Below are 21,165 nucleotides of genomic sequence, written 5' to 3'. Positions count from 1 at the left end.
TCCTTTTGCACTTTGATAGCTGGCATTTGCCTAAGAGAAAATGATACTTCTTTGGGCTGACTTGGCCTTTGAGATTGCCCTGAGACCAGTGATCTCTGTACCCTGATGTGAGGTATAGACTTATTTCTCAACTAGGAAGAGGTACACCTTCATGTAAACATGTTTGGAACTTTGTTCCATTCTTGTGTGAATGTCCTGTATATTTCTGTTGACTCCTGTGGTGTAAGTTGGTAACAGACAGCCATCCTTAAGCCTGGGATCGTCACAAAACTGATGATCCTGCTGGTTTTCATCGTCATCACTAAAACTCATTTGAATGGCCAGTTGTTCATTATGTTGTGCAGGTCACAGAACAAGGACAACAAAATGCATCTGATATACCTTCTTGGAGTTTGCAGTCTATAACAGATAACTGGATAGGAATGGTCAATTCGTTTTCATGAGGCTATTCTTTAGTTATGTACTAATACTCATGCTGTGGATTCAGTAGGAAAATTGAAACTAGAGAAGTCTTGTGGTGAGCCCAGCACACTTTTGAATAGCCAGGACGATCCTCTTAAATGTTAATATTTACCTTGGCCCAGGTAAATCAGTGTCCTGTTTCCTTCTGTTAACTTGCAGTGGATATCTGCAAGTAAGTAAACAGTCTAATAGTGAGAAATTTAGTAGGGACATGGAACTGAGACACCAAAATTCCAATATATTTGCTTTATTCCAACTTTGTAGAGTTGGAGAGTTGGAGGAGATAGAGAAGCTACAGGTAAGTTTTGGTCCCTACCGTAATGTTCCCCTGGCTACTAGCAAGATGAAGCTTGGGCACTAGTTGAGAAAAACAGTTTAATCGTGAATTGAGTTTCAGCATGATGTAATACCAGCTTCAATAATGAACTAGTGAGCATGTTTTAGGTAGTCCTAGTAGACTTTGAGCTGCAAGACAGCATGTTTGCATCTCCAGAATTTAGCACAGTTGACTGACACATCATGAATTTTGAATATGTCTTAGCTGAATTGAAGCCAAGGTGGTCAGAGAACAAGGGTAAGACACAAGAGCGAAGAGGCCTGGAGACAGGGAGTCATGGGAAAGCACTGTCTTGTGAGGTCCTCACTATTAGATCCAGGGGAGGAATTGTTGAGGTCAGGTATGGAAGTACCTCGTTTATCCAGGGAGCCAGAAACAGAGCAGGAGGAGTTGGTGGGGTAGCTGCAGAGTGGCAGGGCCTGGGGCTCCAGGCTAGTGAGGGAGCCAACTCAAATGAAGGTCGGGCTGGAGGAGGCCTGGCACAGTTATAAACCTCCTGCAGAGACAGGGCAGGGGAAGGAAGTGAATGTGGAGGTGGATATTCCAGGCGTGACACCAGCCAAGCCAGGCTGTGACTGGTCTTCAGTTAAGAAATGTGTCTTATGTAAATGTGTCTACTTTGAGCATTTCAAAAATTCCTCTTCCTCCCTCCCCTCAGTTTTCCTGTAAAAGTTTCTTTAAAAAACTCAACTTGTTCTTGGCTAGACCATCAGGAAAAAAGAGATTTACCTAAACCTAGGCCAGGGCAGAACAACTGACCTGTGATCTGGGAGCCCACGTATGAAGTCGCGGGTGCCATCTTAGTCTGACTTCCTTCTCTAAAGGAGTGAGCTGAGGGGGGCAAATGGCGGGATCAAGACACAGGTGTGGAGAGGCTCAGGGGAGCCCAGAGGGCACAGACCAGGGCCACACCCCCAGTTTGAGGCTGCCTGAAAGTGTCACAGGTTCTCCAGCTCTCACATTTCTCTTCAGGATTCATTTTTCCTCCTCATGAATGTCTTCAGATAGTAGACACAGAGAAGCGAGGGTGTAGGCGAGGGAGTGGACAGAGATGTAGCCAGTCAGTGGGTGTATTAGTTTTCTCTTGCTACAGGTATTGATCGGGTGTGGCTGCCATAACAAAATACCACAACTGGGAGACTTAAACGACAGAAATGTATGTCTCATGATTCTGGAGGCTGGGAAGTCTGAGATCAGGGTGCCAGCATGGTTGGTTTCTGGTGAGGGCTGTCTTCCTGACTTGTAAATAGCCACCTTCTTGCTGTGTCCTTACTGGGTAGAGGGAAGAGAGAGAGAGAGGGAGCTAGGGCTTCAACATTTAGATTTTGGGGGGGGACACAGTTCAATCCAGAGCACTACACCTAACAAATTACCACAAACATTGTGGCTTAAAACAACCACATTTATTATCTCATATTTTCCACGGGTCAGGAGTCTGGGCATGGCTTCACTGGGTCCTGTCCTCAGTGGCTCACCAACCTGCAGTTAGGTGTCAACTGGAGCTGCAGTCTCATTTGAGGCTCGAGGTCCTCGTTCAGGATCACATGGTTGGAGACAGAATTCAGGGTTTTTATTTGTTTTTGTTTTTGTTTTTTTAATACATCTTCTAGTGGTTTGCCTCTTCCAGGCCAGCAGGAGGAAAATTTTTCTCATTTCTAGACCTTCTTTTAAAGGGATTGCCTTATTAGGTCGGACGCACTCAGGATAATCTCTATTTTGATGAACTCAGAGTCAACTGAATTGGAACCTTAATGACACCTACAAAATTGCCTTCACCATTGTAACCCGGCACTCACAGGACGGCCATCTGTCATAATCACAGGTTGTACAGGCCACACTCAGGGGAAGGGGGTTATACCAAGCATGTTACAGCAGGGAGCAGGAATCTTGGGGGTCATCTTAGAATTTCAGCCTACTACAGTGGGCAGGAGAGAGTGTGTGGCCAGTACCTGTTTATTCTTTCCATAAAAGCAGAGGGATTTAACAGACTGTAATTTGGGGGAGGGTGCATTTGCACAGCAGGATCAAAAATATTATTTTAAGTATTTGTGGCTGGTAGCTCAAGTCATGAGAGAGAACAGAAGTGGCCACTAAATGCAATCTAAAGATAAAAGCTTAATTGTAGTGGCTCAGGGTGGAAATTTGGATTTATGAAAGGAAAAGTGTTTTGATAGGACAATTTGTTGGGAGTCATTTCGGAACCCACCCTCGTAAGGAGGGGAGTGAATGAAGAGGAGCTCCTTTCTAGCATTTAAGGTTCTAATACAAAACCTGTGCGTTCACCTGTAGGTAGCCATGCTTGTCGGAGACAGGCCCAGTTATTCTTAGTCCAGATTGCTGTCAACATGGAGGGCAAAATTAGAGAGCAGATTTCTGTCTATGTGACATTTAAAGTGTCAGAGGAAAAAGTATCTGTGATTTGGGGTATTATTGTCCTGCAGAAAAGTCTGTCTTTTAGGCCTGTGCCTGCCAATGGGTTTGCTTGTTTATTTTTTAACATGCGTAAAATATAGAGTATCTATCTTTTGGGCAGAAAATGTTGTCTCTAGTCAGTTGTCTTCCCTGGTTTTTGTTCCCTGAGGACTATTTAAACCAGGTCTCACTTAATTCAGTTAAACAGAGTCTGTTTTGAAAAAACAAATGCTTTCTTCCTCCCATTGTAAACTAGAGGTCTTCGTTGTCAGAAATATAGATAAGAATAAAAAGACCCTGTTAGCACTACCCAGAAGTGCGTCAACATTTTGCTAAAAGGCTGTCCATAGATTTTTATATTCTAGCACTTATAATTTATACTTTCAATTAAAAGTTATAAATTCTAAAAGTATAAATTTATGAAATAGATAAAAATACATTAATGTATAAAGTATGTAACAAAAATGTATACATATATAAAGACAATTATAAATTAGGGAATTCAGTTTTCACAATATATTTCATTTAGATATATGGTATGGACATTTCTGTATATTAACAGATAGTTTTCTACAATAGCAATTTGTTTTCAGTAACCACTTAGACATACCTTAATTTATTTAAATACTCTTACATGGGCTATTTTAAGTTTTACAGATCGATGGATCACGATTCAGGGACATCTACCTTTGATCAGTAAGCTGTTCTTTCTGATTGTGATCTTGTTGCCTTCACTCAAATGGTCTAATGTTCATTGATTCAGTGCTTGCTGCTTGCAAAGGCAAAACTTGTGCTTTAGGTTTACTTTTTCCATGGTTGGTTCCCAAGGCTACATGCAGAGTTTTAAAATACCTCTTTTGTGAGCTAGAAGACCTAATAAACCACTTTGTTGAGACTGGGAATATTAGCACTGGCACAATTTCTTAATTTTACTGTGCGTTTGCAGACATCATTAGGCAGAGAGGTGGTCCAGCTGCACCTTCGTTCCACACACGGACTCTGTGTACAGCTTTGTGAATTGCTATTTTTCTTTCCTTTCTAAATGGGCTGCTGGTGGCAAAAATCTATTTAAATAAAGGTAAGCAAAAGATCAGTTTAAAGCCCAGACTTCAAAAGTTAGAGGTTTAACCTATTAGACACCCAGACTTTGCAAATGTGAAGAGTATTCGGATTAATGGGGAAAGGGGCTCTTGGATATTGGTGGGTCTTTAGACAGTGAAGAGAATACAGTTTCATGCCAGAGACAGTCGTGAAGAGAAGTTTCTGACACAGTGCTGCATTTTGCATGAATGCTGAAAACACACCCTTGGAAAGAACCTAAATCGACGTTATCAATCCCTCTTAGTTGGGTCTACATTTTGAAAGCTCCTTTTTTGACTTTTGGAAATAATATGGTGGCAGTTTTGGTTGTTATCACAATGGGAAGGGGGATGTTACTAGCACTGTGTGCCCAGGGGCCCTGGAATGTGCAGGAAAATCTTGATCAATGAAGAATCATCCTATCGACAATATCAACATGGCCCTGGTTGAACATCTCTAACCACTTCAGAAATTGTTAGTTTCTTCTGAGGAATGGGGCAGAAAACATGAAACTATGGCCCTGAATTTTTTTTCTAGGCTTCCCAGAAATTGTCTAGTGCCATTTCCCTCCCCCATTTCTCACGGAGGTTCTGCATAACTGAGGCTAGAAGATATTGGTAGATGGAAAGAGGTTTGGTTCAGGGGAAAGTAGTACTGTAGTTTTAAGTCTGATACTGCTCTCCATCTATGCTTGGTCTCCACAAGTTGAGTCATTTTTTCTGATAAAGCCTGTCTGGTTGTTTGTCTCAGAGACCAGCTGTTGAAAGGGCGGAAATCATCCAGTACTGCCCAGCTGTTAGCTCAGCCATCCTCAAGGGAACCCATTCTTTGCCAAAAGGAGTCTCAGAAAAGGCCAGAGAGGGGGAGTTGCAGGGAACATTGACTCAGGCTTAAGATTTATTTTCAGGCTGTTTTACTCCTTTAGGTGTGAGGGGAAGCAGAAGCTACCTACATCATAGATGGTCTCAGAATACCAGAGCTGCAGGGGTCTGGGAGACCGCCTGGTCCCACCTCTTATTTTATTTCCTAAGAAATAAGAGACCCAGAGGGATTCAGTGACTTGTCCGAGGTCACAGAACCAAGTAGTGACAGAGCTAGGTCTAAAACCCAAGCGTTTTGATTCCAAACAAGGCATTCTTTCTGCTATGCCAGCAACTACCCCTTTGACTTCTTACTTCTTAATGAAGCTGTGCTGACTTTCTTTCTAGAATATCTCCCCACTGCCCCCCACCCTGAGGCATTGCATCATTATTACATTCAAACCTTGTGTACTTTCTGATACCATTGGCTTTATAGGTAACAGAAAATGATCTTTTGTGACTAGAAGGCAAATGTGTCCTATTCATGATCCAATAAGCAGGTATCCACCATTGTTCAGTCATGAAAAAATATTCAGAAGCATTGCTCTACCTCGTCTTTTGGGAGAAAAATATTCAAACTGGGAATAACTTTTAACATATGGTGGTTGCATGTGTTTTCCAGCAGGACTGCAGACTATCTCTGTTTGCTTGTTCTCATAATAACCTGCTGAGATCACTAGATTCTATTTATGGTCTTTCTTAGAAAGAGAATATTATGGCGTCGTGGGTTTTTTTCCCCCCCTTCTTAGAAATTCTTCGACTCTACCAAGTTGAAGAATTGAAGCTCCATTGTTTTCAATAAAGAACCTGAAGTTAAGGTACACTAAACCACTACCACTACCCGCAAAGAAGCAGAGTTTGATGTTTCCCTATTCATTGAGAATGGTTCCTTTCTATTCCAAAAGTTATGACAGGACTGTGGCTCAGTGACGGGGGAGATCCGCCTGAGGGCAGAAGGATTTAGAGGGACACTTTTAGGAGAACCTGGACCCCACTTCCGGAGAAAGATTTGAGAACCTGAAAATATTCGTCTGATTTTCAGCAGTGCCACCAAAGCAGGAACTTGATAGTGCAGTTCAGCTTTAAACAGTTCCTTCATAAAAGTTTGAATGAGAGGTTTGCCTAAAAATTATAATTGCTGGTTAAGATGAAAGGGCGCTAAAGAAGCATATGGATGTGAGCACAGTGTGGCTGGTGATCTGTGGAGAAATTGCAGGGAATGAGAGAGATGCTTTGAGACTGGAGATATGGGCCTAGTTTTCAAAAAACGGGAAAGGAAGATCGATCAGTTATGAATTGATGAACTGAAAATGAGCCCCCTGGTAAGCAAATGGGCAAACTAGAATCTACTGAGTTCACTAAAGAAAAATGGTGTTTTATGACCCTCATCATTTTTTATGGTGTTAATAGACTGATAAGTCAGAGAAATGCTTAAGAATTTTGTCCCGGTTTTAGCGAGGCATGTAATACAAACAACAACAAAACAGCTAACATTTATTAAGCTCTTATGTGAAAGTAACTCTTCTAAATGAATAGAGAAACATCAAACTCGGCTTCTTTGGGGTAGTGGTTTAGTGTACCTTAACGTCAGGTTCTTCATTTAAAATAATGGAGCTTTCCTTTCTGATCTGTCTGGTTTCTAGAAATGTGGTTGGAATGAATAACCTGGCTGGGGCTAGCAATGTGGGATAACAGAGAGCCAACCGGAGCCCTTTACTTCCCACTGCTCCAAGACAGTCTGTCCTGAGCAGGCCTTAAAGCTCTTGGATTCTGGTAGCACTTAGAGATAGAAGAGGGTTCATTGCCTCAGCTGATTGAGGTTCTTGAGAGGAAGGAACATGCAGAAGCAGACAGCCATTGGCTGCTGCGCTCCCAATAACTGCTGTTGCTAACTGGCTGGCCACGATGGAGATAAGAAATAACTCTGTGGATGTCTGGGAAGTCACTTTCGTGTTCATAGCCTGCACGTGGTTTTCTTGGCCAGTTTTCACTTACCATAATATAGCACCATCTTGTATCTGGATTAGACTTGTATCGATGAATTCATTTTTATCTTCACTACAGGTTTGGAAGGCAGATTGGATTTCTCATTTTCTAGTGGTGTAGAGAGCGTGAGTGATTTGACCCAAGGTTCCTGCTAGGATCTACAGAGTTGATGTAGACTATATGCCTTCTGTCTCATGAGTCCAGTGCATAACACAAGGGCTCCAAAGGCTAAGATCCCCTGGTATATTTCAACACGTGTCATTCCAGAGAGGTGGGGCATACATGTGAGGTCTCACAGAGCAGGAGCCAAAGTGGCTAGAAGCCAGAATCTTCCTGGTCTCCCATTTGCTGACCTGCGGGATTCCCTTAGCTCTTATCTTGTGGTAGAGGGGTACGTCCTGGCAGAGTCATGCCTGAGAATTTAAGCAACACAGATAGTACTTTGTACCTCTCAGGCACTTTTCCTTTACCCCAGTGTGGTCCTCTAGGGATGAGATTATCTCAGTAATGCTTATGACATATTTGGCTCATAAATAAAGCATAGGTTTCTAGGAAGTATGCATACCGTTCATTTTTTCCCACAAACTTCATCACCCCGTTAGTGCTTCATACCTGATGTTTTTGGCATTGGATCTTGACTTGGAGTTGGAATTGTTCCATTGCAACATGCACGTTCTGTTCAGAGAATTCGGTGGGGGTTGTCTGTGGAAGCCTTTTCAGTCACCCATTTGGGGATCTTTATGTGTGGTCACCGTTTCTCTTGTTAGAGAAGTCTGTAGTGTAGATTTCAATTCTCAACTCTTTGATTTCATGTGCCATTTTGGACCTCAGTTTTCTCAAATTAGAGTGACCAGGTCAGGCCAGATGGTATCCAGTGTTTTCTCAAGCTTCATAAGTCTGTGATTCGGAGCCTGCTGTAAACCAAAGTTTTTCTGGAATGAATGGCAAAGTACCAGATTGTATTATTTTAGGGTAGGACGCAAGAGCGTAGGAATAGTAAATACCTTAGCTTGTGCCTTCACTGAAGGATATGAGGGGATGCCCTGGGTGTTCCCTGGCGAGGTAAAGACTGAATTGTTGCAGATGGAAGGTGTATACTGTGGGAGAGGGAATGGGGATGGCTTCTGTTTAAGAGAGTGGAAGATACCAGAGAGGAGAATCTTATGACTACAGAGAGGGCAAGAACCTCATTAGAACAGTCTGACCAAAAATCCCTCCAAATTTCCTTATATAATGAGCATGTAAAAGGGTTGAAAACTGCAAATTGAAGGATAAGGGACAGAAGGAGGGATATCGACAAGGAATAGAACATCAATTAGGAAGAGTATCTAGAGAATTTAACTGGGTAGTAAGAAATTTAAGTCTACTTTAACTCTCACGCCGGGTGCGGTGGCTCAAGCCTGTAATCCCAGCACTTTGGGAGGCCGAGACGGGCGGATCACGAGGTCAGGAGATCGAGACCATCCTGGCTAACACGGTGAAACCCCGTCTCTACTAAAAAATACCAAAAAAAACTAGCCGGGCGAGGTGGCGGGCGCCTGTAGTCCCGGCTACTCGGGAGGCTGAGGCAGGAGAATGGCGGGAACCCGGGAGGCGGAGCTTGCAGTGAGCTTAGATCCGGCCACAGCACTCCAGCCTGGGTGACAGAGCGAGACTCCGTCTCAAAAAAAAAAAAAAAAAAAAAAAAAAAACTCTCACTGTGGGGAATTTGGACATAGATTGAGTTATGTGGGAGGCTCTTAAGTGTGGGAGGGTTAAAAGCAAATATTTTTTGGCCTTGGCATGTGGGATAGACCAGGCAAAAAGCCCTGCTGGGCCTCCAGCACTCCCGTCCAAGAGTGTGGTGTAGAGTCTAGACTCAGGGATAGAAGTGGGGAAAAGGAGGAGGGAAGAATTGGTGGTCCTGATGGCAGCTGCTCTCAGCATCCCAGTCTCCGTGGCTTCCCCACCACAGATGATGAGAACAGAATCACAGGTTCTATACTGCCTCAGCCTTGAACAGTTGGCTTGATCATGGCTTTGATGGTCTTTCACTTGTTGGTGAGATTCAGCTGTCTGTTGCGGCAGAAGGAAGGGGCAAGAGGACTCAGGGATGGTTTGAGTTTCTTGAAGCAAATCAGAGGACTTCTCCACCTGATACGGGTATTTCTGGAACAGCTCTGCGTGCTCTAAAAGGATCCTGAGGGTTTCCTCCATTAACATGAGGAGACTGCCCTTTTCTCAGGCCCAAGTTACAATTTAAAAAGCATTTTTGGGGAACAATTAGAAATCTGAGCTCCGAGTTCTCTGTGTTAGTGATTGGGAGACAGCAGGGACTATGCTGAACGTGCCTGGGAAGGGGAGAGCAAAAAGGAGTCCTGCCCTACTCCAGGCTGCCCCACTGTCTCCACCCTCGGGATAATTCTCCATCTTGTGAGGATCACATACAGTCACAGTGTGCAAGTGTTTTGTTGTATGTAAATACTATGCATTGAACATGGAAGGTGCCATTATTATTATATTTTCTTCGCAGTATTTTTATTCGTGTTGGTACTTGTTGGATACTCTTGGGCCTTGGAAGGACAGGTCCTACCAGGCTAGAGGCTAGTTTGGGTTCAGAAAGAATGAAGAAGTGCATTTTGGGGGCATTTGCGGCTATATGTGTAAATAAGCCAAGAAGGAAGCAGATTGAATTTTTGTGTGCTGGCTAATTCTGAATCTTGCAGCTCTCCTTGGTTATCAGGAGCCACCTATGGGATATTTCTGCCTTCATCTCATTAACTGATTTATTTGTATTGTGGGCAGATGCTCTTAAAATGAAACAGTGGATTTTTTTTTCCATATCAAATTCTAATAACTGCTATAGGCCATTCAGGATTGGCATGCATTTGGGAAAGTGGATCATTACTTGTTTTAATGATGAACAACTATGTAGTTTAAAAGGAATTAGTGTGGTGCATGACCCTTGAAGCAAATATCATATGTAAAAATTCATTTTTACATAACATATACATCAGGAATGAGTTTTAAAAAATAAACCATTTCTGGCCGGGCACGGTGGCTCATGCCTGTAATCCCAGTACTTTGGGATGCCGAGGCGGGCAGATCACAAGGTCAGGAGTTCAAGACCAGCCTGACCAACATGGTGAAACCCTGTCTCTACTAAAAATACCAAAATTAGCTGGGTGTGGTGGCGCACTCCTGTAATCCCAGCTACTCAGAAGGCTGAGGCAAGATAATCGCTTGAACCCGGTAGGCGGAGGTGGCAGTGAGTCGAGATCACACTGCTGCATCCCCCGCCTAGGCAACAGAGTGATCCTCTGTCCCCAAAAAACAAACTCCCATTTCTGAGAGCAGTTTGAGGTTCAGAGCAAAATCGAGCAGAAGGTACAAAGATTTCCCATATGCCCTCTGCCCCACGCATTCATAGCCTCCCCATTGTCAGCATCTACCATCATATTGGTAGACATGATGGTAGATACATTGACACATTGTTATCACTCAAAGTCCATAGTTCACATTAGGGTTCACTCTCATGTACATTCTGTAGATTTGGACAAATGTATAAAAACGTGTCTCCACCATTATAATGTCCGTGTCAGAGTTTCACTGCCCTAAAAATCATCTGTAGTCCACTTATTTATTCCTTCTTCTCCCAGGATGACTCCTTTTACAAAATATCGAATATACCCTACCAATGTTATACCAATATACCCTACCAATGGATTTATAATAGGTTTCCTTTAAATATCATCTCTCAATGCCTTTATTGCTTAATCTGTTTCACATACTCCATTTATTCATCTGGATACTACCAAGCAAGGTGTTTATTTATTTATTTACTTGTTGTAATAAGGCCCTTTAAATTTAACACAGCTTTTGTTACTGCTAGTGAAATTTTGGTAAAGGAAATATCACTTCAGAACAAAACAACCCTCCCTAAAATAACCCCTGCCACAAACCTCCAAACCTCTGGTGTAATAAAGAGTTCCAAACTCAGCCCCCATTTTTTAAAATTTAAAGAAATAATGTAATATGCCTACATTTTTCTACTAGAAAAGAATTGGGTATCCTTGAAATTTTACTGTCGTGGGGTTTGACTTGTGAGCCATTTTTTTTCTTGGGACTTTGACAAGGTCACCTTTTTACTCCTGGTTGGCATCTGGCCCTTTTCTGTGTGTTGTGTGCAGGGTACTTGTGTGAGAGCCACTCAGGTCTATGGTGCACTGGTTTTGAAGGCAGTTCCCTTCTCTCCCTGCAAGGGGAGGAGGGAGGGTGGCCTAGGGGATGCCAGGAGCCCAGGGCAGCTCCTCCCTGCCTGAGCAATACAGTCAAACTGTGTTTTGCTGCAAGGGGGCCTTGGTTTCTAATGTGAATTTGAGGTGTGTCCTCTGAATCATTTATGGAGAGGGTCAGCTTGCTCCCGCCACACTCACTACTTCTATGGCTCCAGTCTTTGGGAGGCATTCTGTGCTCTAGGCAAGGCTCCTAGCCACGATTTTTAAGTACAAGGCTTCTTCTGCCTGCCTGAGAACTGTCTTTTCAGCCAGAGACTGGCTGCAAAGCATCCCTGTTTCCCAGGGGGCAGGGCTGGGAATTGCATGCTTGGGGAGCTCAGACGGAGCCCAGGCAGGCCTTGGGCCTCTTGCTGCCAGCCCAGCTTCTGCTTTCTGAATCCTATTACCTGCCGTGCCTACCTGCTTCACTGCCCCTGGGCAGGTGTTACAGGGGCAAATCTAAACAAACCCGTGAGGCAGAAAGAGGGTGTTCTCCGTCCTCCTTTTCCCAAGTTGAAAAACCTTTGTAGCTCCATTTTATGTTGCCTGCAACATTTTAGAAAATGATAGGGTAGTAGAGCTGAATAGGTTGTTAGCCATGACCTATAAATATCCCTCTGTTATTACTGCTTTCGCTGCTGGCAGGGTTTAACCCGGGATCCATGGAATCCCCCTGCTGTCTGCAGACAGACTTCAGGGGCGGGTCAACCTCCTGAAATACTGGGCTGTGTTTGTGTATATGTGACTGTGAGCATTTCTCAGGCAGGACTGTCATTAGATTCCCAAAAGGAACATTAGATTCTCAGGCAGGAGCATTCATTAGATTCCCAAAAGGGTCCAAGAAATTTAAAAAAGGTGAGAAAAGATGACAAACTACTGAGCGGGTTTAAAACCCCAGTACCCATACACTCACACACTCACACACACACACACACACACACACACACACACACAGAGGTTTACAGATAAGGAAACTGAATCTAGAAGAGGCAGAGTGACCACCAGGGAAGTGCAAGGCTGGGACTAGAACTCCTGTCCCTAACTGGTCCGGTGCAGCGCTGTTCTGTTAGCCTGTGCACAGAAGAGGCCTGTTGGGCTGACTATGGGATGGCAAAACTGCTTTAGAACACGCTCTACAAGTTCTCTGGAACATACATTCTGGATAACTCATTTTGCAGCTTGGGACAATTCTCTCTTTATAAGACCTTTATTCATCTTTCTGCCCATGCTCCCACTGTATTTGTTGAGTGGGTGAACCTCAGTGGAGAGTGCTGTATGGAAGACAGGTTGGTAGCTTTACGTAGCCAGTTATTTGAACTAAAGAATCATGAATCCTTCCTTTTCCTCCCACCTTGTTCCCCTTTCCTCACCCTCGTGACCTCAGATCTTAGGGCAGTTGTTAGCAGCAGGAGGTGACCCAGATCATAAACCACTCCATCCTTGCAAGCTACTTTGGCAGTTCATTAGTGACCCGAAAACTCAAAGCGTAAATGCTTCAGAGCCAAGGTAATTTTTTATAAAATAAGTAATTCTTGTAAGGGTAAAAATTTCTCCTAATTTATCTGATTTTCAAATTTGGATATACATTTTAAATGTTTGAAGACACTTATTTTTAACTGTTGGGAGATCTAGCCCTAATTTGGATTTATCTTCTATTTCGTTAAGATGTTATAGAATGATAGTAGATCCAGATGAGATAGTTGTTGAATGCAGCAACTATCTACGATCTATGATCTCTGATCTGGGCTAGGTCCAGAGAGAGGGGTGGGTAAACGGTTTATATCTGGACCATAGAGTTTGGAAGGCCTACTGATAAGATATTTAAGTAACTTGGCAATGAAAGGAACATCAAAGAAAAGGAAAAAATGTGTCAAATTAAGAGATATTTAAAGGACTTTACTTGTTTAGCGAAATGAAAGATCAATTCAAGGTGTATCTGTCTAGGGATGACTTTCTAAAAGAAGTACATTTGTTCTGTCTTAGGTAGCTTACTGATTGGTAAAGATGAAAATGAAAGCATATTCTAGGAAGAACAATGCAAGAAGCTGGTGTACAAGTAGAAAATGCCAACATTTTATTGTTTTAATTATGCTAGTTTTTCAAAGGAGCTTTTTTAAAGATTGCTATGCAGTGGAGTGTTAGGTGTATTACATGCATTATTTAGTTTAATTCTCATGACACAAGGCCGGAACTATTGTCAACTTCACTTTACCGGCATTATTGTTAACTTCATAAACCAAGGTTTGGAGTATGGAAATATCTTGCTCAGGCTTGCACAGCCAGGGTTCAAATTCAGGGCTGACTGACTCCAAAGCTCTATTGCCACAATGCCATACACTGACCATTAGGAATGGAATGAAGGTGTTGTGTTTATAAGAATAAAGGGAGACAAAACTTTCTGGGATAGTTGGAGGATGTTTAATGCAGACTCTTTAGATAATGGGAAGATAAAACCTGACACAAATGGGGCAGATAAAACTTGACACAATTTTTAAGGGAAGTTGCCATGTATATTCTCTGAACTGGGTGAAGAACATTTATGTTGTGAGGCAGGGGTTCGATCCTTTTAGGAGATTTCTTTCAACTCTGAGATTCTGTGATGTTACCTGAACCCTTTGGCAGAAATATCCTTTAAGTCCGAATAACTATCTCCATCCTTATTGCTGATGTATCACAGCAAGTGATACCAGGAGCCTGTCCTTCTAACAAACTCTTGGCATGTTTCTACAGGTTTAGTGCAGGAGACCGTGTGTTCATAGTGGATGACCGTCTGCGAGCCTCTCTTTATCTAGCTTTAGAGGCTGATGCAAATGAGGCAGCATGCTATAGTAGAAAGTGCCTGGGATTTGGAACTGGCTGAACATGGGATGGAATGTCAGTTTCACCTTTCATCAGCTGTGCATCTCAGGGCAAAATAGCTAAGTATCCTGAGCCCCAGTTTTCTCATCTGTAAATGGGGACATGTTTACCTTATATTAGGAAAACACCCAGCTCATTTTCTGAAAATCTAATATGTCAAGTACTTAGTCCATCAGACAAGTCTAGCACCTAATCCTGTCAACATCATCATCCATGATCATCACCATGATGGTTTTACACTTGTTACAACCTCTCCATACAGTTGGATTGTGAGGCTCAAATACCTCTTTCCTAGGATAAACAAGAAGGAAAAAATTCAGTGAATTTGAAATAAGAGTACCCTAGTTCAAGGTCTCTCAGTTGGGGACAGAGATCTTGGACAATGGACTAAAAGCCAATTTACAGGATTGTCATGAGTATTGAGTGAGGAAAAGGCTATGAAATTACTTTGTAAACCCATAAGGTTTGATTCAAATATTAGACAGAATGGTAAAATGTTGTTATGCCATTGCGTTTTGAAGGAATTAAACTAAAATCCCATAACCCTTGGGTTCACATGAGTAGTACTTTGCTAAAGCGTTTGCAGGATCCAGAAAGGCTTCCTCTTTGAGGCTCACTTTGCTCCTCTCTCTGGTTTTTGGCCTTCAGGACCATAAGGCCCCTCTCCAACTGGCTGGCATTAAAGACGGGCCCACTCTGGCCTGATCCTGGCACCAGCAATGGGATGTTGACCTGTCTGTTGAGTCTTGGAGCCCACCACTGCTAAGGAGACCCAGCTGGAGCTAATTTGCTGGGCTGAGTCATAGCATGTGGTTGGAACCGGTTTCTTTTCCATCACAAGGATCTCCCTGAGCCTACTGAGAGCTCACCACTTTGCTAAATTCCTGGGTGTGGGTGGGTGTTTAGGCATAGTTAGGCTTCTGAGGAGGATCCTTTTCCAGAGGGGAGGTTATGATACACTTGATAACAACTGCGAACGCTTCAAAACTGTCTATCATTAGGGCTAAATGGTTTGTAATATGAGAATTACTGCAAAATCCAAAGTGGGGGGAGTTCAGGGAAAGTTAGCAGAGTTAGAGAACATTTATTATTGGTTATCCAGGGGATGTTCATGAAAACATTCATTAGTGCTGCTCAGAAGAAAGAAAACAGAGTGTCAGCAGAGCGGGCCAACCTGGGCAACTTCCATGGGAAAGCCTGGCCAATCAAAGAGAGCCTTGCCTCGGGATAGAATGGGATTCCAGAGCTTTAGTGGCCAGCACAGCAGATCGGGACTTGACCTTGTAGTTCAGGGAACAAAACTGTAGCTTGGAAATACAGGGACTGTGGGTTTACCTCTTGCATTTGCATGTTGCATTCGGTTATTTATTTCTCTTTTTGTTAACTTAGTTTTGTCTTGAAAGGATCTCTGTCAAACAGTTGCAGAGTAGTCACCATCAGGCAACCAGGAAATTTGTCCTTGGGGAGCTAGTTAGGCAATCAAATGCTGACTTAGATTGTTGTATAATCAGGAAGTCTGGTTCTAATCTTAGCCTTGCCACTGCTCTGCGCCTTGCTGCCCAGAGTGTGGTCTGTGGAGTCACAGCTTTACCTGGGAGCTGATTAAAAATGCAGAATCTTGGGCCTGCTTAGACCTGTGAATCAGAAGCGATGGCTTAGGAGCCCCAGGTAATTCACCTGCACATAAAACTTTGAGCATTGACCTAAGTGGTAAACTCTGGTAGGGCATGGGCATTTTCTAGTTTCTTATTTATTATTTTGTATCTCCAGTGTCTATCTGAAGTTTAACACACAGTAGCTGCAAAATCCTTGAATCTTCCTCTTACCTTGGGCATATTTGAACTTCTAGGATCTTTGTAAGCTTCTAGGGACTTAACTGTAAAGTGGCGTAGGGAGAGGAGTGTTGAGTGGAAAAGGAGCCAGTGATTGAGAAACTGAGGTGACCATAGAAGGACTGGTGTTGTGAGTTTTGTTGTTGTTGTTATTTTTTGTAGAGATGGGGTCTTGCCATGTTGTCCAGGCTGACCTTGAACTCCTAGGCTCAAGCCGTTTGCCTACCTCTACCCCCCAAAGTGTGGGAATTACAGGTGTAAGCCACCGCACCTGGCCTAGGTGGTAGTTTTAATATAGATGTTTTTAACCTACTAAGTCAAAGTCTATGAGGGTGGCTCATCAAATTTGTATGTTTTTATTTATTTATGCCTTTAAACCACATTCTGAAAGCAAAACTTTTGTGTTTTTGAAAGTTCCTTTCATGTTAAGGAATATTTTTTGCAATATTACATATAGTAAAGAAAATGTAAGAGTTCCTCAAGAGGAAATGGATAAATACAATGGAGTAGAATTCAGATGTTTAAATCAATGAAATAGGGCTACATGTATAGACATAAATAAATCTAAAAAATTTTTTTCAATAAAAGAAAATTGCAGAGGATATATGAGATATGGTACCATTTACTTAACGTTTTAAAGAAGCCTATGTATAACAGATACATGCATATGTAGTAAAAGGATAAAGACCTGGATGGGAAAGATAAACACTAAGTCTGGCTAATGGTTAACTTTGAGACCGATGAAGGGAATAATGGGAGCTTTAACAGTCCTTCATGTTTTATTTTTTGAGAAAAAGAAAAAGCAAAAAAAAAGATTACAGCAGCAAACATGTAAAAATAAGATTTTTAAATTTTGTATTTAAATTTTTAAAAATTGTATTTATTTATTTTTAAGACAGAGTCTCACTCTGTTACCTAGGCTGGAGTGCAGTGGTGTGATCTCGGCTCACTGCAACCTCTGCCTTCTAGGTTCAAGTGATTCTCCTGCCTCAGCCTCCTGAGTAGCTCGGACTATAGGTGTGCACCACCGGCTAATTTTTGTATTTTTAGTAGAGATGGAGTTTCACCATGTTGGCCAGGCCAGCCTCAAACTCCTGACCTCAGGCGATCCGCCTTCCTTGGCCTCCCAAAGTGCTGGGATTACCGGCAGGAGCCACCAAGCAAGCCTGGCCAATTTTTTTTTTTTTTTTTTTTTTTTTTTGAGACGGAGTCTTGCTCTGTCACCCAGGCTGGAGTGCAGTGGTGTGATCTTGGCTCACTGCAAGCTCCGCCTCCTGGGTTCACGCCATTCTCCTGCCTCGGCCTCCTGAGTATCTGGGGACTACAGGCGCCTGCCACCACACCCAGCTAATTTTTTGTATTTTTAGCAGAGATGGGGTTTCACCATGTTAGCCAGGATGGTCTCAATCTCCTGACCTCGCAATCCGCCCGTCTCGGCCTCCCAATGTACTGGGATTACAGGCATGAGCCACCATGCCTGGCCTTTTCTTTAAAGACAGGTTCTCACTCCATCGCCTGGGCTGGAGTGCAGTGGTACAATCATGGTTCACTACAGTCTTGACCTACTGGTCTCAAGGAATCTTCCTGCCTCACCCTCTCGAGTAGTGAGGACTACAGGCATGCACCACCATGCCTGGCTAATTTTTGTATTTTTTTGTAAAGACTGTGTCTCATTATGTTGCCCAGGCTGGTTTCAAATTCCTGGGCTCAAGTGATCCTCTTGCCTCAGCCTCCCAAAGTACTGAGATTACAGGCATGAGCCACCTAGCCCTGCCCAGTTTTTTGTTGTTTTTTTTTTTTTAAAGGAATGACTACATAATTGTTCATAATATGTATAATCTTTCTGAATGCTTAAAATATTTCATTATGAAATGACTAACCCAAATTTCCCTGGTAATCGTGATACAGGCAGTTGGCAAGTGGCCTCAAATACTCCTAAGGACCTTCCAGTTTGAAATGTATTTGTACTCAGACACCTCTCTCCCTGATCCTCTCTCTTGTTCTCATAGACAATCATGACTATTAGGACATACCCAAGTCCTGTAGCTTCCCTGCATTCTGTCCTGATGAAATGCCATGTCCCGTGTTTGTGATGTCAGTGAATTTCACTGTTCTGACTCTTTAGGGACCTAGCCTGCAGGGGCCTTCTCTCTGCTGTTCACTTTGCTTCTTTATTTTTTTATTTTTATTTTTTTTGAGACTGAGTCTCGCTCTGTCGCCCAGGCTGGAGTGCAGTGGCGCGATCTCGGCTCGCTGCAAGCTCCACCTCCCGGGTTCTCGCCATTCTCCTGCCTCAGCCTCCCTAGTAGCTGGGATTACAGGCAGCTGCCACCACGCCCAGCTATTTCTTTTTTTGTATATTTAGTAGAGACGGGGTTTCACTATGTTGGCCAGGCTGGACTCAAACTCCTGACCTTGTGATCTGCCCACCTTGGCCTCCCAAAGTGCTGGGATTACAGGCATGAGCCACCACACCTGGCCCTATTTTATGTTGTTATTATTATTTCTAATATAGTCAATAGCAATGATTCTAAACCAGGGGTGACTTTTTCACCTACAGACATTTGGGCAGTGTCTGGAAATATTTTTGATTTCACAACTGGGGGAGTGCTACTGGCATCTAGTGGGTGGAGACTGAGAATGCTACTAAATATCCTGCAGTGCACAAAACAATGCCCACTCCTGCCCTTCACAACGAATAATCCAGTCCAAAATGTTATTAGTGCCAAGGTTGAGAAACCCTGCTCGGAAGATCCTCATACCATGAATATAGACCCATCAAGGAGGGAGAGTGGACGGGACTGCAGCTCCTTTAGAGTGGGACAGTGTTACAGCGGGTATGGGAATCCCAGGGAATTTATATGGGCTAGTTCTATATTATGTCCAAAGCATGATGGGGACTGGAAAGTTCATGGTATTAGAGATGAAGGATGGGAGGATATTAAGGAAAAACCAGAGAGGAACAAAGTCCAGGCCATGGGGAGACTAGAGAGAAGCCACCTCTAATATTTTTGGGCATGGCACCTTAGTGTAAACTGCACCTTCCTGCTATAGAAATAGAGGATTGCTTATTTAAACATATTAATATTATCAGTGCAAAATGTGGTAGGTCATGACAGCAAGGACCCCCAGTGAATCATGCCCCCCGCACCGTCCACACTCATCTGCATTGTGACTCTGCCATTCCTCTCATCAAGCAGCGGAGTCTGTTTTCCTGCCCCATGGGCGTGAGCTGGCCTTGTCCCTTGCCTTGACCAAAAGAATGTGGAGGGTGTAATGGTATGTGATGTCTGGGGCCACTCAGCTTTGGTTTTTCTCCCTCATGGAAGATTTCTGCCATCATGGGAGGAAGTCCAGCCTGATCTTCCCTTTTGAGAAAGAGGCCCAGGTGTCCAGGGGTCCCAGCCCAGCGCATTCGCAGCCAGCCTTCCCACTAATGTGCTGTGTCAGGGAACCCAGATGAAATCAGCTCACCCATCCAGCCTAACCCACTGAGGAGTGAGAAGTAATATATTAATATTATGGTTACCTTCAGCCACTAAACATTGGGGTGGTTTGCTACACAGCATGTGCTAACTGGACATTGTGTGTGTAGAGGGGACTTCATATCGAGCATGGACGAGGTAATTTGCCTTAGAATATGTGTGTAGGGTAACTATCGCATCATGGTTAAGAGAAACTGAGTTCTTCCTCCTTTGTTTCTTGTAGCACTTCTCAGAACTTCTGGATGAGTTTTCCCAGAACGTCTTGGGTCAGCTCCTGAATGACCCTTTCCTCTCAGAGAAGAGTGTGTCAATGGAGGTGGAACCTTCCCCGACGTCCCCGGCGCCTCTCATCCAGGCTGAGCACAGCTACTCCCTGTGCGAGGAGCCTCGGGCCCAGTCGCCCTTCACCCACGTTACCACCAGTGACAGCTTCAATGACGGTAAACTCAGAGGAGGAGGAAGACCTAGACCTTAGCCCCTTTGGTTCTGAGCTCTTGAGGGTGCTGAGTGTGTATTATCTTAAAGAGGGTGTCAGCACCCTTGTTAGTGAGATACCTACAGTGTGTAAGGCCTTGTGCTTGGGCTGTGGGGAAAAGCAAAGAGGCACAGGACCCATTTCTCTACACTGCTCAGGTCCCCTGGGGACTTGCCGTAGCTGAAGGATAGTCATTACTCTCTCGTCCTGTGGCTTCAGCAGCAGAACAGCTTTTTGCAAATCAGCCCGGCCTATCTGGCTGGTCGTTCCTGCCAGTACAGTAAGTCCATTGTTTCAAGGGGTCATGCCTTTTTTTTTTTTTTTTATGAAAAAGAACCATTCCTCTATAGAAGCTTCTTGGGCATCCTTCTAACCCACTTCCATCATGTTCTATTGACCCCATGTCCCCCACCCCAGATCTTAGTGGACATTCCTAGACTTTCTTGTTGGTTACCCTTTCATGCCCATCATCAATGCCATGAGTGTGGTATTTGTTGAAGGTCTAGTTTTTCTGACCTTGGAGATATTAAGATGTTTTCACCATTACTCTACAGCCCATAATTGGTAAAAACTGTATCTCGTTCCAAACTCTCCAAGGCATATATATATATCTTTTAAGTGTAATTTTCTTCTCTTCTTTTCTTTCTTCTTCTTTTTCTCTGTCCCTTCCTCCTTGCCTCCCTCTTCCTCCCTCCCTGCCTCCCTTCCCTTCCTCCCTTCCTTCTTTTCTTTTCTTTCTTCTTCTTTTTCTCTCTCCGTTCCTCCTTCCCTCCCCCTCGCTCCCTCCCTGTCTCCCTTCCCCTCCCACCCTTCCTTCCTTCTTCCTTTCCTTTCCTTTCCTTTCCTTTCCTCTCCTCTCCTCTCCTCTCCTCTCCTTTCCTTTCCCTCCCTTCTTTCTTTATTTATTTTCTCTCCTTCCTCACTTTCCTTCCTTCCTCTCTTCCTTCTTTCCTTCTTTCTTTTTTACACAGGGTCTTACTCTGTCATCCAGGCTAGAGTGCAGTGGTATGATCTCAGTTCACTGTAGCCTTGACCTCCCGGGCTCTCATGTAGTCATTCAGCCTCAGCCTCCCAAGTAGCTGGGGCTACAGGCATGTGCCACCACACATGGCTAATTTTTT

At 43.5% G+C, this 21,165-nt stretch overlaps 1 protein-coding gene across 4 annotated transcripts in view; it reads left to right on the top strand.

Moving 5' to 3' along the window:
- Positions 1 to 21,165, top strand: part of CREB3L2 (cAMP responsive element binding protein 3 like 2) — a 128,432-nt gene that overhangs the window by 54,118 nt on the left and 53,149 nt on the right. Inside the window, exons 1-2 of one of the 4 annotated variants that reach the window (XM_065542621.2) lie at positions 15,802 to 15,920; positions 19,793 to 20,009. The exons of 1 other annotated variant lie outside the window; for it this stretch is intronic. In XM_065542621.2, coding sequence (XP_065398693.1) covers positions 19,880 to 20,009 — 130 coding nt within the window. In that variant the 5' untranslated portion in view covers positions 15,802 to 15,920; positions 19,793 to 19,879. Of the gene's footprint in view, positions 1 to 15,801; positions 15,921 to 19,792; positions 20,325 to 21,165 lie in introns of those variants that run through there. 2 more of the 4 variants (XM_005550880.5, XM_074036064.1) reach the window with 2 other exon arrangements.

Source organism: Macaca fascicularis, chromosome 3, assembly GCF_037993035.2.
Source record: "Macaca fascicularis isolate 582-1 chromosome 3, T2T-MFA8v1.1".
NCBI lineage: Eukaryota > Metazoa > Chordata > Mammalia > Primates > Cercopithecidae > Macaca > Macaca fascicularis.
Note: the sequence above shows the minus strand (reverse complement) of the source record. Positions and strands in the feature narration are given on the sequence as shown.